We start from the raw sequence: 18659 nt of genomic DNA, 5'->3' as shown, positions 1-18659 counted from the left end.
TTAAATCATTTTAGCAGCAGCGGACTTGAGGTCAGCTTGTGGAAAGGAGTCATCATTTCCACTAAGCCCTTAAAAGAACCAAGAAAAGAATCAAATGTGCCCTGATCCAGGAATCATGTCCTGACTTCATGTGCTGTGGTATCCTCCTTGACAGATTTTTTTCCCTGAGGCACGTGATGGCCTGTGCTAATTTCATTATATTCTAAAATAGTGTGTGGATCTGATTTTTTGTCACCCTTCCATTGAGCTTGAAGAGAGAAGACTTCTCTTAAGAGACAGATGAGCATGACCTAAATAGTTAATACACCTGTCTGCCTTATACCTTCTTCTAAGGCCGTATTTCTTTTATCTGCTTGGAAAGGGGCATGCGCCTTATAATAAGTACCTTTACTTACTTATTTTTAAGACTAGTTGTTTTTCTAATTTAACAAGCAGCAGAAGAGAAACCAGTGAAAATATGTCCTATTGTTTTGTGCCTAAGCAAATAAGAGATGAGTGGTGGAATTACATTTTCAGTGTAGCATCTGGAGACTTCTTAAAAATTACCTTCTCAGAAGCTTTATCTGGGTCCTCTTTGTTCCTGACTTTTGGGAAATATGATGACCCCGTTCAACGTTTTTGTTAATGGCCACCAACTTGAGGCCTTTTTCTTTTCTTTTATGAGTACCTGATGCTTCCCAGGTGGTGCAGTGGTAAAGAATCCACATGCCAATGCAGGAAACGAGGAGACATGGGTTCGATCCTTGGATGGGGCAGATCCCCTGAAGTAGAAAATAGCAACCCATTCCAGTATTCTTGCCTAGTAAATCCCATGGATAGAGGAGCCTGGCAGGCTACAGTCCGTGAGTTCGCAGAGTCAGACACGACTTAGCAGCTGAGCATGCATGAGCACCTGAAACAAAGGAGAGGGGCTGGTAGCACACAGTGAGTGTCTCAGGTCGGTTCTGTCCCAGGGGTTTGCAACCTCAATGTGTATCACAGTCGCCTGGGGAAAAAAAACATTTAGTTGGGTTCAGGTGAGGCCCAGGTCACGTCTTTAAAGTTTCTCAGGTGATTGCAGTTTATAGCCAAGGCTAAGAATCACTGACAAGCCCATGGGTTTTCAGACTGTTTCCCCAGAGTTCTTGAAAGTGCCATAGGGGCTGCCTTCAGAGGAAGCAAGTGAATGAGGATAGAAGGGAAGCACATAGAAGGGATTCTAGGCCCCCACTCTCCTTGGCCATCTCTGGCCCCTCTTCTGCCTGAGCAGTTCCACTTTCATCTATTTCACATATCAGCTTTCTGTGTAGATTTCATTTGTTTAAAAGGGTGAGGGGTTCCTCTGCTTTGAAGGAAAAAGAAGTTTTTAACCATGGCCCTTGACCAAGGTCTTTATGCAAGAATGGTAAAATAGATGTTTGCGATCCAGTTTTTGAGGATGGTGAGCACTGAGTCCTTCTGCAAGAAATCTGTCAGGCAGCCTCTGAGAAATGTAGAAAAAGAAATATTTTTACTAACATTATAGTACCTAGCCCTTGCTTTATGTTAGAAAAGCCCTGCTTAGTTAAGGAAGTCAACTTGCCCAAGTAAAAAGTCTAAAGCCAGGCCAGCAAGCTGGCCACGTGAGGACATAATCAATCACAATGTCTTGGTTTTGGCCCACATGATTTTTTTCCCCTGTTTAGACTCGAACTGTTCTCCATTTTACCCTAGTCCACAGTACTCCACGTTACTTAACCAGTTCACTCATCTGCCTATCCTTAAGGCCTGACCCCTGAAAGCATTTGTGTGTGTAAACCCTAGAAAGTAATTTATTGGCACTTTGCTGTTTGCAGTGATATTTGATCATTAAAAACATTACTGACTGTACTTGGATGGTACAGAATATTATAACCTCTTGTCTGCTTCTCCAGAAAGATGTTTAAACTATAGATATTTGGCAGCCATTGAAAGATTTATCTTTTATTTCACCTCCTCCTCCTAAAAAAAAAATAGTATGGCTTTTAATTAAGAGGATAGTTTGGTTTGGTATTAGAACTTCATACAAAGTTTATGGAACACATTCATTTTAAGTACTTTATTAAATCTATTTCCAGAAAGCCAGATGGCATACCTGTCTTTTGGTAGACTAGATTTCATTCCTTTTTTTTTTCATCTAGGTCAGATCAAATCTGATTAAAATTGTTCTGCTTTATCTTTTATTATTTAAACACTCATTGCCTTCTGTGGTCTCACTAATGGACTAATTTCCTGAGATTATAAATTGGCATGCTTTCATTTTCAGATTCCAGCCTGTCATCATTTTTCCAATTTTTTTTGACATACTTGTTTTATGCTGTATCACAAAATAGGTTTCTTCTTCTCTGAAATCATTTGTCCCCTATATAATTAAGCTGTGCATCCAAGGATGTTTATCCTAACGGCACCAATCAAATTTCCAATTTTTAGAAAGTAGCCATGCCTTCAAAAAAAAAAGCTGGCAAGTTAGCTATCACCCACTTCCCAAAGCAAATTAGTAGGAAAAGTCAGTTTTTTAAAAAAATTCTTATAGCAGTTCTATACCTAAAATTGCTACTGCCAATTTTTTGGCTATTATACTCTTTCTTATTATAACTTAAAACTTGGACCAGAAAAGTATAGAAAGAGCATAATTTGAAAACATACAGCATAACTTTTTTTTCTTTTTGTAGCATTAATCTTATCACTGGTCATTTAGAGGAACCAATGCCAAACCCCATAGATGAAATGACAGAAGAACAAAAAGAATATGAAGCCATGAAACTTGTCAACATGCTTGATAAACTTTCCAGGTATTGTATTCCCCTCCATTTTTTGCTTGGTTTCTAAAAATGTTCTATTTCTTTGTCTCTCTCACTGAGAGTTACCATAGAACAGCAACTCTGGAGATCCACGTTGATTGGAACAGGCTGGCCCAGGCAGCACTAGTTCAGACCTCTCTCGGCCACTGTGGTTCTTCTACATGTGCCGCTTATGGATGTGCGTTCCCAAACATTTCAACTCTCAAAGCTAGGAGAGTAGCTGCCAGGTCACTGTGATATTTAACCAACTAACCTCCCTGTCTTCAAAAAGATGCTGCGAATTAGGTTTGATGATTTTGCTGCTTCTTGTATTTTTTCGTTTTAGTCTGTTTTGGTTTTTGTTCCAAATCATGGTGCTTTTTATTTTTATCCATTTTTGATGTGCAAGTTTGCAATTTTTTCTTTTTGGATTGCTGCTGAAACCAAGAATTCTAAACTGTCTAGGAAAAGGTGAAAAGGAATAGCTCAAATGAAGGATTTTCTGAAAGCAGGCACTTGTATTAACTAGGGATTCTAAAAACAATTTCCCCTTCCCTTCTTGCTTCACACCTCCTTCCCCTCCAAAAATAGCCAGTTTTGAAAATAATTAAACTAAATATATACTAATAAGTAACAAGTCATCTTGGAGGAGTTATTAGAAAGTATTCCTTTCACACTTGCCTGAATTGCTCAATTTTCTAGTCATATATTGAGTCACTGTCTCCTTTAAGCCATCTTGAGTGAGTGCTTCTGTGTGTTGGTGGCAGCTGCCACCGGAAGGTGAATTTCTTCTGGTCATCCCTTTTTCACAGCAACTCTGCAAAGGCTAGTATCCCTCAGTCAAGAGAAGTAGCAACTGGAATGGTAAAGCCAGAAAGTGAACCATAAAAGGGAAAGGTATAATAAAGAAACAGTCAGAGGCTAAGAGCACAGCAGGAAGCTTAGAGCAGAAATGTTCAAAACAGGAAGAGATGACATGAGGAGTGTGACAAGTTAGGATATTTAGACCCTCTACAGAGCCTGAGTTTTCAAATGCTGCTGCTAATGCGATAGACTTACATACAAGTAAGTAGCTTCATATCTAAAAAGCTAGTATGACTACACTTTAGTTGACTTCCAGCTATTCCTTTTAAATTTCCATCATTTTCCCAAGCTTAGAATTTACAGCTAACCATGCTCATAATATTCAAAAGACATTGTTATCTCTTTGTATATGACATTCTTCATACTTTGTATAGAATATACATACATGTTTCTACCCTGAATGAATTTACAGTACAAGAGAAGATATATTGTTAGAGCAAACATAGGAGGCAGAAGAACAAGTTCTGAATGAACAAATAAAAACAAGATTTGTACTTCACAAAGATCTGATGGGGCAAGTGAAACACAGCAGTGTAACTACAGCAGTTAGGATGAGAACCAACAGAGTCCGCCTGCTAGGTGGAGGGGGAAACGTTAACCAGGGCCAGAAGGGAGCATGCTAGCGTGAAGACAGTGAACTAGTTAGGTTGAATAAATTTCGTTTTTCTTAAATTGCATTTCAGTAATATGAGTTCTTAAAAGATAACACAGGTACTATCCAACTGGCCCATTTGCCCTGGATGAGTAAACATCCAGCCGACTCCCAGCTCAATCTGAAGGTGATACTGATGTTTCCATAGCAAAATATGTCTTGTGTTGGCTTTGATGGTATGAGTTTCGCCATTCAAGTTAAAGTTAAGGCAATTTTGAGAATAATCCTAAATCACAACTTTTCCATGATGTGTGGTGGGTTTTTTGTTTTTTGTTTTTTTACATTGTCTGCCTTTATGTGCTTTCTAACATTTGCTCTCACTAATAACAGTCAGTGACAAAACTGTATGGAGGTCAGCAGTGGGCATTCCAAAGCTGGAATGCAAAGAATGAACCCATTCTTTATGCGTCGTCTTATGTGTTTGTCTTAGTTCCTTCTCTCTTTTCACTGTTGTTTTTGGTTTTTGTTTTTGTTTTTAAGATAAAAAAGATGCCATAAAGCCAAGGTAGACTAAAATCAGAAAATTAGGGGAATATTTGTTAAGCAGGTACTCTGTGCAAGGCACTGTGCTAGGAAGATGAGGAAGATTCAGAGGTGAATGTGGTATTCTCTGCCTTTGGAAAACTCACCTTTTAGTGTGGGATATGGCTATAAGCTATTCTAGAATACAGGGTAGAAGGAAGTAATGTCAAAATAAGGTCTGTATTGAACTGTGCGCCCCAAGGAAAAGGAGCAGTTCATTCTGTTGCAATGAATCAGGGACTCTTTCACAGGGAAGGTAACAATTGTGCTGATCCTTGAAGTTTAAGAGGTGTTAAATTGACAAATGGAGAAATGACCATTCATTCCAGGTGGAGGGAAACTTACTCTTGTTGATATGATAAATCTTTGTTATTCACATACTGCATCTTTCTTCCAAAGAGCTCTGGTTATTTTATCACAATCTGATTAAGTTGTCAGATTTATCATTAGGGGAAGCAAGGCCCAAAGAATTGCCCCACACACTTCCAAGCTAATGACTGATGAAAATCCATTTCCTTTCACAGTTTACAAAACTGTTTACAAAATGTACACATTTCCTTTCACAGTTTACAAAACATACACTGTCTTTCTAGCTAAAGTGAGGCTAAGAACTTCATGTTTCAGATTTCAAGACCTTTGCTCTGTCCACCGTGCTACTGTGTCTGTCTGTTAAGAGTCAGTGTTCGCCAGAATATTTCCTAAATCATCCTCTTCAGCAGTGTGCTATTGGTTAGTTCCTTCAGCTGTCACTCTAAGGATGTTCTGCATCCCACCAAGTCTTACTGTGCTAAGAGTGTACTGCAGCTTTGTCTGGTTAGCTTTCCTTTCCAAAAATGAAATCATTTTCTCCTGGGCCTGATTTGAAAGGCATGTGAGTAAAAGATAGGATTGGAGGTGATGTGGCCAATGAATGGACACTAGACACTCCCTTTTTTCCATCCATAGGAGAGCAGATGTGAAGGACCTGCACCAGGATGGTGGTTAGCAACAGTGGCCCGTGCGAAAGCACTTACCAAAGTGATGACTAAGGTTGGTCATGCCAAGTACTATTACTGAGCCTGGTGTAGGGTACAGATGTTATTTACCACCAAAACGGTAAAAACCACCAGTGCAAAAATTTAAATTACATTCCCATTTTGCCTCCAGGCTGGACATAGCCACTGCCTCAAGTTGCTCACCACCTTAGCAACTTTATCTAAGCTAGATTTTTAAGGACCCTGGAGAGATCAGTGCTGAAACATTTTTTTCCCATTGAATACCAACGGACAGTGGTAGTCCATGTGATTTTTCTTTTTTTATTATAAGGATTCTGTTTGTGACAGATGTAGGTAAGGGGATTGGCAGTGGACCTGGAGGTCTTAAGAGTTTGAGAATAATATAAATCCTATAAATCCCATCATGTCTAGCTAGTACAGTGCCTTGTACCCTGTGATTTTCCCATTGTGTTTGATGAAATGTCAAAGCTGATCCCCAAATCAAAGGTTAATTTTTTTGCTCAATAAAATAGCCTACATGGTTTAAAGACTTTAAAGTATACTTTTGTCAGTTCAATTACTTGGCCAGATGTCATAAAATTTAGGTCTGGAAAGGAATTCTGTAAGGTACTTTGGTCCATGAGTGGCTAATTTAAATAATGGGGTGCCTAATTTCTTTAATATAGAATAATAATTGTAATATTTATCAGACATAAGCATTAAGGCCTGAGGCATGGAGATTATAGAAAGCTTCATTTGACATTTTTAATGTGAGAACAGAGGTGGGAAGGAGGATGAAATTGGCCTGCCTCTCCACCTCTTCTTTCCTTTTTTGAACTGGAAAAAATATAAGTCCCTGCAACCTTAAGTGGGAGATTAGAATTCGGATTGTATGTGGTTAAGCAAGTCCAGTGTGGCTAATACAATTGCATTCACCTTAGCTACCGCACACAATTTGCATATAACAGCACAGCCTCCTCCAGAAGAGGGGAGAGAGGATTGACTGACTTAAGCCTAAACTAACCAAGGGAAGTAATATTTCAAGTTTCAAGTTTTGTTTTGACTTTTCTAATCTCCCTTAGTTTCTTAATTGGAACAGGACTGATTAATCTTCTACTCCACACTTACCCCATCACTGTTTAACAAGGTACATTGCCTTTTTGCTTATAAATTATATCAAAATCTTCTAAAATTTACATCTATATAAATAATTGTTTTCCATTTCTTCCCTTTCTTATCTACTCCTTGTCTAATATATTTTTGCCAGCCATTGTGTAGTATTGGTGGGATATGGCTTTCTTAATAAATTCAAGTACCAAATATAGAAATAGTTCCCCTTAAGTCTCCAAATATTATTTTTAAGCTTAGTAAAGCTGGGACAGGTAGTTTATGACTGAAAGTAATAACTATATAATTTTTTCCTTATAACTAAATTTCTTGACCCTGCTTATAAAAATAACAACTGTGATTACTCCCACCTTGATGAGTTAATCAAGGAAATGCTTTGTAGGTACATTTTAGAAATATGATCCTGTATTTATAGCATTGTAAGATCTATTGTGGGTATGAAAGTGTAATGATCTTAATTGCTTACATCAGAAAATCCTTTAGATTTGCACTGTCCAATATGGTAACCACTAATCATATGTGACTATGGCTAGTCTGAATTGGGATGTCTTCTAAGTGTTAAAGTACTCAGACATTCAAAGACTCAGTACAAAAAGAGAATATAAAATACCTCAATTGTTTATTATGAATTTATGTCGAAATAATATTTTTGATATATTGAGTTAAGCAAATTATTTTAAAACTAATCTTACCTATCTTTTCTCACTTTTTTGATGTGGCTTCTAGAACATTTAAGATTACATATATATGGCTTACATTATGTTTCTGTTAGACAGCACTGTTCTACCCCATTAAAAATACACTGCAAGTTTGCTTAGAAGCTTAATTAAAGGAACTTGGATCCAGTTAAACTAATATACCCTTACAGTGGTAAAGGAGAAATATGATATTGTTCATCTTTAGGTTAAAGAGGGCCTTTCCACTGGCTGGACACCTCTAAGTAGGATGTCATGCAATCTTTGTATTGCTCATTAGTAGTCATTGTCCCTTAACTCTGTAGTAGGAATGCCTATGAGCTCTTGATTTAAGCACTAGCCAAAATGACTTTTGTTTATTAGAGAAACATCAAATAAGAATAATCTCCATTGACTACTTGCTCTTAGTCACCCTCCTCCTTTAAGTCTTTCTAATTGAGAAGAGCATGTCAGAACTTCCATTTCTACTGCTTTATTCAACACTGTCAGTTGGCATGCTGACCTCTTATTAATATTTATTTTGCTAATTTTGGACAACAAGATAGAAAGGTCTGTAGAGAAATTACCAAGAAATAAAGATCACCTTCACTTAAGGGTCAAACTCAGTTTTATTTTTCTAACACTATCCCTAACCTCTTTCTCTATATTTTCTTAACTATACTCTTTAATGTGAGGTGGATAGCACATTTTTAGAAGCTTTGCATGTGATCTTCTAACAGAAATGAGAATAATAAAAGACTAATATTTTGTATATTGCTTTTAAGTTTGAAAACAGCCTTGTGAATTAGATAGGGTAAGAGATATTTTATTGAGGTGTAAATGGGACCAGTGATTAAGTATCTAAACCAAGATCACGCATCTTGTTAATATCAGTCAGGATTTGGTTCTTAGACTTCAGACTCCAAATCTTAAATGTTATTTTAAAAAATTACCAACATACAGCTCTCAAATTTGTCAGTCTGATTATCTTTATTTAGTAAGATGCTCTAAATTTTAAATAGATTCAAAGGACAAAGACTGATAGTAAGCATATTTACCTGAGAAGAAAATTAAGATTTGGAGGCCATTCCTGCTTTTTCATTCCATAATTGAGCTTTCCTCAAATATCAAGTCAGGTCCTAAGCAGCTTATATCAAAAACAAAAACAGCTTCATATGAAGGAAACCAGTAAAATTGCTATAATTCTATGTTAATATAAAATATTTTAATTGTTTTGAAAAGAGAATAGATATTCTGATAGATTCTTATATTCAGTGTGATCATATGAAGAAAATTAACTTTAGAAAGGCTTCCCTATTTACAAGGCTGTTGCCTGTTTATTCAACTCCCAAAGTGAAAGGACATGCATGGTGTGGACAATGTACCATATCCATTTCTCTTGGGAATGATATTTTTATGTTATATATTTTAACTTCCCAACTGTACCCAATCCCAAAGCATGACAGTGAGGCTGAGGGAAGGGTCTCAGAAATGTTTTTGAAAAACGGAGCTTGAAGACCTCAGATTTGGTACAGAAAAGCCACCACACCTTTCCTACCTATTGGTTAGTGGCTTAGTAAAAGATGAGTATAACTTCAGCACTAGGAAGCCATTCAGATGGAAGATTATACTAAAGATGAAGGATCAGCACAGAACATGCTCTTATGGTATATAACTAAACATTTAACTAATGCCAAAAGTTTTATTAATTTCTTGAGGACAAAGCATTTAAAACACTTCAGAGTATCACAAGTTTTGAGGAAATCCATCGTCCTTCAGTAGATTATGGACTATTCCATTGATGCTGAAATGTTGAAATAAGATGCACTCTCAGAATTACAGCAGGGATTACAGAGCTTCCTTCTCCGGGCTCTCACAGGCTCCTTCACAGCAGGCATTTTTGGAAATGCTCTGTTAATTAAAATGCCTTATTTATATACTAATTTTCATCCTATCTTCCAAATGTGAAAGGGAATTAAATACGAAATGGCTAATTTTAAATGTCAGGGTTCTTTTTTTCCAAGCCAACCTTACATTAAGAACAGGAATCCCTGTGCCAAAGAAATGGTTCCCAATTATCCCATCCTGGGTTTTGTTATACATTGTACAGAAGTCAACAAAACAAGTATGTAACAGAACCTGCCTAAATAACAGCCACCCTCATTAAAATCAGAATTAATCAGGGGGTGATTGAAGGAAGCAATGCTTCATAGGTTCCCCCTTTTTCTTCTTTTCTAATCATAGAACAAAATATGTTACATAAAAGGATTGGAACTATTATGCAGTACTCAATTAGAGGGAGGTGAATAGGTCTCTAACATGCTGTTTTATCAAAAGAGCAGACTGGTGTTTGCATGACTGTTGTTTCATTACAGACCCTGTCATTAATTCCATGTGTCAATACTGCCCTGTAGTACACAGAGCAGACAAGAAAGAAGAGCCCTTGAAAACAAGGGAATGATTTTTGAGTCGTTATCAAGCTAAGTGGCAAGCGGGAAGCTGAAACTCGTATAGGTAAATTCGAAGGGACTCTTGGGAGATCTGCAAGTGGGAAACAAGAATGCATTTTACCAACTGCTTAATTATGTCCTGTTTTTCAACAAGTACACTTGAATTGAATGCTTTGTTTGTATTGCACAAAAACATGTGCTTTGGGCAAGAGTATTCTCTTGTTTCCAGGTCAAGTAAGGTGTCTTATACACATACACATCTGGCCTATTCTATAATGTGCTATTGGGTATGTTAGTATCTGAGCCCCAATATTGCACTGTCATTTCTGGGGGAAAGTTATGTAGGAACTAGAAGTCTAAAAAGTGGAGCCTTCTCTAAGGTCCTGAGAGATTGGATAAGCCCAGGCATCCCAGAGGAGCATACTTACAGGGCAATGGTGGCTCAGGAAAATGTGGAACTATATCTGGGGGAAAAAGACAGACTATAAAACTTTACATACGGTATAAATTCCATAATCTCCCACCCCTAAACCTTTAAAAAAGTACTTTTTGGTTTCCATTAGCAGTCCTAAGGGTTAGGCTGGGGCAAAATAAGGTTTCCTTTCTTGGACGTGCTTTATCTGTGTCCTCGTGCCTGGCCAAGCCCTTATAGATTATGGTTCCTTATCGTTTAGTAAGATCAAATTTCTAAATGATGTTTCGTTCCAGTTGAACATTCTTGGAGGCTTATCTCTTCCCTGGCCAGATGCCTGATCAGATGAGAAGCCCGCCATGATACTGTCACAGTGCCTAGAATGGGCTCTTTATCCAGTAGACATCACTGTACTTTTTGATGATAACGAGGGCAGTCTTAACTTGTGTTAAGGCCTGTGTATAGCATTGAAGGTAAGTATGAAGGAGTTATTACTATGTGAATATCTTAACCCTGATGCACATTTCAGTGTACAGTATCTTCGTTTAACCATGATCTACATGTATCTAACACCTAGCCATCCTTTTTAGATGGGACCTTCATAATTTAGGACCAGTAACTCTTCATGAAATGGCCTGTTTATTGAGGGCCATGATTGAATTTAGATCCATCCTTGTAACATTTGCCATTGCTTTGATTTATTTTTGGAATCATTCTAATCATTTGCTGGTAGCTTTGCAGAAAGGACTTGTGGTCTTGGTGTATGTCAGTGACAATTAGGTAGGCTGCTGTGCTTGACGTTTAGGTTTAGAAGATCTTGATTAGAAACAAAAGCCTAGCAGTTTTAGTGTCTTAAAAACCTAGCAGCTTTTTAAGTAGATCATAATTATTTAGTAACCTAATATTTAGACTCTTGGAATTAGAATAGAATCTTAGGGATCATCTTGTCCAACCCCTTCATTTTATAGATGGGGAGACTCAAGCCCAGAGAAGGAAATGACTTGCCCAAGGACACCCAGAACATTAGTGGACAATCTGAGACTAAACCCACTGGTGCCCCATATGTATGCAGCTGAGTCTACGTGAATCAGTGGTTGGAAATTCCAGGCTGTATGGCACAAAGAGGGCCTTGATTTCTGGACGATCAGAATGTCTGATGACATTGACTTATCAGCGAAATAATTACAGTTAAAATAGTATGAGGATGATTCGTGGCAAATGGTTCTCTACCATTGTCCACTTATGCTATGACCCATGTATTATAGTCTTTCAGTAGAACTTTACTGAGCACCTATTCTGTGCCCATCCTAGATACTGCAGATCACAGCCAGATAAGACATGGACTCTGTCCTCAAGTTGCTCAAGTCCAGTAGAGAATGAGAAATCCCTGGAAAGCATCATGCAGAATTCCCTGTAGAATGCTAATACTTCTCCTAATTGTACATCTTGGTGATGAAAGTGAACCTTTTCTCTTGGTCAGGGTTTGTTTATTAGGAGTCACATAAAACACTGTACGATTCCTTTCTGTGAAAATACAAGATAATATCAACTGCAGCTAAATTGAGTTCATAAACACGTATTGAGGATCTACCATCTGCAAGGCACTGTGCTAGACACATAGGGATATGAAAATGAATACAGCGTAGAATATTTTCTTTTTAATATGTCAAAGCAATATTGTTTTATAGCTTTCAACCTTTGTAATAAGGATTATTTTTAATAAATAGTCTTAAAATATGGGACCCTTGAAATAGAAGACAAAATATCTCTGTACTGTAACCCAGACTTGTCAGCCCAGGATTGCAAAGTCTCCATCCAAATCCTCTTTGTACCCCATATCTGTCTTGAGCTTTCTTTTTCCTTTATCTCAGCCAAGCCAGCCTGCTTGCCAGTCCCTGCACACAACTAACTCTCGCTTCTGTGCCTTTGCTTGACTAATCTTCTGCTTCGGGATGCCTTTCTCCCCATGAATCTATGTCCATCACTGCCATTACAGTCTGGCCCTGAATCCATCTCCTGCCAGGAGCCTGTGATCAGCATCCCCATCTCCTCCATGTCCCTCCCACGTGTACATACTGAGCACCGTATGACTGGTGGAATCACAGTTCTGTGGTATTCATTAATGCTTCCCATTCTCTGTCCACATCTTGCTGATCTAGATACAACAGATCTTACTAAATGAAGCAGTTTAGTATAACCAGTTCATTTTTTAGACCTTTTAGGAGTAAGTTTCTATATCAAAGAATTCATTTTGGTATTTGTGGGCTGTTATATGACAGAGAGGAAAATCAGAATCAATAGGATGGGGGTTTGAAAAGTAAGCCTCGAGGTCCATAAGAGAAAACAGACACATATCTGTAAGTGATCCTCTCTCCTTCCATTCCCAAACAGGATGAGAAATCGCCTTTAAATAAATTTCAAATACAGTAAGGATGTATTGAACTGTCAAGCTAGGGAAAGCAGGGCTCTGCCTGTTAATCATCTCAAGCCTGTTGATCTGCTGTTCTGTAATTCCTTTAATATTGTTTAATGTGTGTGTGTTTTACCTTCTGAACTGACTAAAAGCTTCTTGAGGACAGGGACCATGTCTTTTATTTGCTTCTGCATATTCTTCCCCCACTTATTCTCAGAGTGCCCTAACAATCTTGTGGAAACCTTCCTTCCATAAGCACATAAAGGACCGGAAATGCATCTCATGGGTTCCAACTACATCCCAGCCATTGCACTATGTACTTCATATGTATAATGACCTTTCACCCTCATGACAATTCGGTGAAATGGGTATTCCTATCCTAAGTCTATAGATAAGGAAACTGAAGTTCAGAGAGTTCAAGATCTTACTGCAGTAGAACCTAGGTCTGACTCCAAAACCTTTATATGCCTTTCACTGTACCACAATAACAACAACTAATATATAGGACTCCTTTACAGTTCATAGAACTCTTTCATCTACACTATTATTGTTGCTGTTACTACTACCACTGCCAGTACGATAACCCCTTAAGTCATCACTAGGAAGTAGGTAGGTAGAGCTAGTATTATTATCCCCATTTCACAGATGGGAAAACAGAGACTCAGAGACTTGCCCAAGATCACACAACTGGTAAGTGCAAGAAAGAGGACTTCAAATAGACTTCCTGACTCTAGACCTTTTTGTTCTTTCCAGTGTATCACATTGCCGCCTTAGTTTATTTGCATGAATGCATAATTATGTGGCCAGTTATCACTGACACCTCTCCTACAGGAGTGTCAGTAAGACAAGACATCCTATAGCATCCTATAGCCATGTGAGAAAGAAAATAATTCATATCCTCAGAGGAGCATCTATGTTAGTAGAGGGGTGATACATAAAATCCAAAAATAAACCCTTGAGAAGAATAGTTCACAAGTCAGAATTAAAATATCAGCCCCTTTATTCTATAGATGAATTTTCATAATTTGGCCATACAACTTTTGTAATGTTCTTAATTATTTCTATTATAAAATTGGATTAGGGAGTAGGTGTGAAACTTGTGGACTTTATTTGAAGATATTCCTTCTGGGTTTGGATGAGAAAGTACTGGCTACTTTGTGCAAGCTGGTAGCTAGCCCCAGTATCATTCTGTTACCAGAGAAATGCAGAAATACTAGGAGTGATGGCATGGCCCCCCTGCAGTTCATTATTATCTTGGTAGAAGTCATACAGTCTCACCTACTGATCCCATTCCACCCACCCATACCCTTCACTCCTAGGAGTGATGGCATGGCCCCCCTGCAGTTCATTATTATCTTGGTAGAAGTCATACAGTCTCACCTACTGATCCCATTCCACCCACCCATACCCTTCACTCCACCCCACCGTACTGTTCCTGCAGTCACCAACCCCTTCAAACCTTTGAACTTCTGATCCCTTAATGTTTCACCCCAGAAGGTGGTCCCCTTCTCCTTCTGTATTGATTATTAGTAAACAGTGTCCAGTATCACAAAGTCCGTCAGGACAACCAGAACTAGGAATTGTTACTAAAGTACAGATGTGTAGTATGAACTGGTGCTAGAGAGAAGTTTCAGTGGAAGCAGACTGTTCTCTAGTTCCACTAAACATTTCTACCTGGTTGTCATGCAGAGTTCTTCACTGTCCTGAAAGATGTCAGTGTCTCCTCCCGCCCCCCAAATCTGCTCCATCCGCTGTGCCCTTGCTCAAATGAACGGTCACCATCCACATGGTCATCTGAGCTGGGCGCCATAGAGACAGTCTTCCTCACTCCCCTTTACCAACTCTGCCCTCCCAGTGGATGACAGCTGTACCTTGGAAGTGACGCCTTTTCTTCCCACAACCACAGCCACAATCCAACCTTCCGTCTCTCACACGCACTGTTACAGTGACATCCTCGTGACTTGTCTTTCTGCCGCAGTTTCCCCTATTCCGATGTGTCTTTGCACTGCTGCCAGAGATTCTTCCCTATAAACCGACCCTGGCCGGGCATTCCTTACAGGCAGGACCCAAGCTGCTTACTTTGACATTCAAGACACTTGACTCCCAGACCCCAGCCTGCCCTTGCAGACTTACTTCCTGCTGCTCCTTCATTGAACCTCACCCTCCCCAAACACAGGGCCCTTTCCCGGCTTGAGAGCAAAGAAAGAAACTGACACAATCCAGAAAGGTCTACACAAACCACCACAAGTCGGTGGGACCATACAGAGCCCTCCACACACTCTCCCTTGCCGGGAAAGTCCTGTGCCATCTTTGCCTGGCACAGGACACTTCCCCGGAGGCGCCGCTCCCACCTTTCCCAGGCGATTAGATCGATGCTTCATCTCAGGAGCTGTGATTTCCTTCGTTCCTGATCCTGTTCAGCATTTACCCCATTATGTCCTAAGTTATTTTCTACGTGTATGTTTCACTCCCTGCTCGAGGGCAGCAGCTGTTCCTGGCCTTCCTGCTGTCCCCAGTACATGACACAGTTCTCAGCACATAGTTGCCGGACAGCTGAACTCAGAGCGTGTTCCTCCAGTGCAGTTAGAGCAGTTAATCCAGATGTGCAGAGTCCCGGACTGGGATTCAGGGACTATGTCCCAGGCCCAGCTTTGCCACTAGATATGTGACCTTGGGTAAGTCACTCAGTCTCCTTTATTAAACAAGGGAGTTGGACTAAATGATCTCTAAGGCCGCTTTAAGTTCTATGATTCTGACCCCATTTCTGGGATCACGAAACACATTTCCTACTTTATAAATATTTAGCAACCTCAATTTAACCAGTCAACCATCCATATTAACAGAGTCTTCAGACTCTCAGCAGTAGTCTTCTGGTAAGAGCTGCTTATCAGGCTCCTGTTGGCTTATCCAGTGACCACTGAGCTGTCCTTCCCCTTCCCCAGAAGTTTCTCTGCACTTGTAACACTAGCCCACAGTTTGTGTGGCTGGCCTTTCCCAGGAGGGAGCCCATCTTTGTGCTGGCCTGAGGGACAACCACAAGGAAGCAGAGGGAGAGGAGACTTTATTATTTTCCTTCACTCTAGCTCCCACCAACATTATAATTGCTGCCATCTGGGTTCTTGTTGTAGACATGTTTTTAGGGGGCGATGCCCGTTTCTGTGAGAAATAAGTTTTAAGCAGCTCATGTGCCTCTTCAAGACTCCTTGTAAAGTACACTGCTGACTTTTTGGGGTGGGAGGAGGACTAGAGTTAGCAGCTCAACAGGTACATTCACCATAATCTCCATATAATAAATAAGAGCCCATGAAAAGATTAAATAAATCTTTCCTAACGCTTTTTGATTGGTTTAATCAATAATTAATCATCTTTAGATGAGGCTGTAACTTGTGGAGTAGATATAATTGGATTAGCTGAGGAGAGGCAGTTGGGGAGCTTTGAAGAGATTAAAATGGCTGTCAATCCCATAATTAAACTGCCACAAACAAAAGCAATGGTGTTTTTTTTTTAAAAAAAAGGAGGAGAGAAAGAAGGAAAGAAAAGGGAGGGAGAAAGTTAGGAAAGGCCAACTGATTTGAAATCAATAAGTACTTATGTGTCACTAGAGACTGGAAAGGGAAAAATCAAATGGCAGATTTATTCCATTAAATGAAATCAATCCATATCAAATAAGCCATTTAATTACATGGCTGGTCCACTGGGACAGGTGAAATTTTGGCAGCTTCAACTTCACTAAAACAAATCCACAAAAGGAAAAAAAGTTAATTATTAAAAACAGAAGAGACCTGCTCCTTGTCCTGAGCCCATTTAGACCTTGACTTTTCATACTTTTAATTGGCTTAGTAGGTTTGGCCTGTGTGAATGAAGTCTTTTATCTCCCTCTTTTTCTTTCCATACCCCTTTCATCTTTCCTGTTACAAACACACAGAGAGAGCTTGAGGAAAAATACTTTGGTTTTTAAAGACTTTTTTTTTTTTTTAAAGGATGTGGATTTGGGCGGGGGGAGGGTGTGTGTGTGATGCTGGTGAATACTTTTTTCTCTCTCTTTTATCTCTTTTTCCAGAGAGGAGTTGCTTAAACCAATGGGACTAAAACCTGATGGGACAATAACGCCTTTGGAGGAAGCACTCAACCAGTACTCTGTCATCGAGGAGACCAGCTCTGACACAGACTGAAAGCGTCACCTGCTCACCTCTCCATATTGCTTTTATCAGCATCTTTTCTCTGTAGCTCCAGGGGAATCTTTTCTCTAAAACATTTATGCCCTTGCTTTGGCTAGAAACACATTAACTGGTTTACTCATTGAGAATCCAGCGTATTTAAGAAGTGATCCTGTGTTTTTGCGATATTGAGGCATTCATACAGAGCTGCAGTTAGATGGAGTTGCAGGGACTAGGAACAGGAAAAAAAAATTCCATTCTGTCAAGATGGAACTGAAGGACTTCACTCTATAAAGCAGCCCTGGTTGAATCTGGCAGTTCTGTTTGCCAAGATTCTTAACAGAAGATTTAGCTGTGTCCTTCCTCACACTTGTGTGAGCTGCCCTTTCTGAATCTCTCCAGAGACGGAGGCACGTGAGAAGCAGAATGCGCTGCTGAAAGGGGCTGAGGCGAGTGACCCTTTAGATCAGGACTGAGTGAATGGAAGCCAAGCAGCTGCTCCGTAGGCCTAGCCCCACTCTTCACTTTGTTTCAATTTTGTATAAATCCATAGAGACACACACGCGCGCGCGCGCACACACACACACACACACACGCACACACACACAGCCCCAGACTTGCAAACTGATTACATTCAAAAAAGTTTGTCAGTTATCTAGAACTTCAGAATACATTTCTCCCTATAAAGTTACAAAGGATGGTTTAGTTCTGAGGCAGCTACCAATGCCTATTTATTCCCTAATAACCTGAACACTAGTACCATAGAACTGAACCCCCATCTGTATTGCTGCATGGGGAGCATGCATTCTGAGGTCTAACATAGGGGTGCCAGGAAAACACACCCTCCAACCCGGAAGAGGGGATGGGGATCCCTGGGTACTGGGAGTTCTTTTGTGGCCTCTGCTGAGGGTGGAGGAGACAGCAGCACCCATTTGTACATATAGGTCATTCGTATGTCACATGTTTTAAGTTGGGGACTGTGTGTGCTTGTGTGTGTTCTACCTTCCTACCATATGTGATCAGTTTAATGGTAACTTTATTTATTTAAAAAAGAAACACAGATAGTTACTGTTAAACTGATTAAGGCTGTTTTTACTTTGGTAAAACAGATTGGTCATATGAAAAAGTAGAAAATGAATCATGCAATAGACAGTGGGCCTAGTTAATCAATGGCTAAAGTTGAAAAGGGGTTGGTTTCCTCTTATATATATATATATGTATGTATGTATATACATATATATATACACATAATGTGCTTAACCACTGCCTTTTAAAACTTTAAATTAAATAAAACATTGGGGTTGATTCAATTTAGCCATTTGTGTGTGTTTCTTTATAAACAATACTATTTATTGTTTATTGGGGTAAACAATACTATTTCACAGTTTGTGCTTTTTTAAAGTGCTTTTACATCTATTATCTCAGTTGTAATAAATAGTTTTTCTAAGGATAAAGTACACAGAGTATTAGTGAAATGTCATTTATCCAGAAGTCACTTCTCTAGCAAAAAGTACAAATCAGGAATTCAGTTTTAAAAGGCCTTTGAGCTGCCAAAAGAGATGTCAGAGTTTCTTACAATTTATTTCTACGTGAGAGCCTCAAGAATCTATCTCACTTTTTGCCTCTTTACTAAAAT

General features: G+C 39.2%; 1 protein-coding gene across 5 annotated transcripts in view; it reads left to right on the top strand.

The window, feature by feature from the left end:
* Positions 1-18333, top strand: part of RIC8B (RIC8 guanine nucleotide exchange factor B) — a 100735-nt gene extending 82402 nt beyond the window's left edge. The window contains exons 9-13 of one of the 5 annotated variants that reach the window (XR_006336598.1): positions 2670-2789; positions 5761-5844; positions 9967-10105; positions 10750-10926; positions 16927-17061. Coding sequence is in view for 2 of the 5 variants with exons in the window: in XM_043880911.1 (XP_043736846.1) it covers positions 2670-2789; positions 16927-17038 (232 nt within the window). In the remaining 3 variants the exon portion in view is untranslated. Of the gene's footprint in view, positions 1-2669; positions 2790-5760; positions 10106-10749; positions 10927-16926 lie in introns of all 5 variants that reach the window. The other 4 variants (XR_006336597.1, XR_006336599.1, XM_043880911.1 and 1 more) reach the window with 4 other exon arrangements.
* Positions 18334-18659: the final 326 nt, after the last annotated feature.

This window comes from Cervus elaphus, chromosome 22 (genome assembly GCF_910594005.1).
Source record: "Cervus elaphus chromosome 22, mCerEla1.1, whole genome shotgun sequence".
Lineage (NCBI taxonomy): Eukaryota > Metazoa > Chordata > Mammalia > Artiodactyla > Cervidae > Cervus > Cervus elaphus.
The sequence above is the reverse complement of the archived record's forward strand: the minus strand, read 5'-3'. Positions and strand labels throughout refer to the sequence as shown.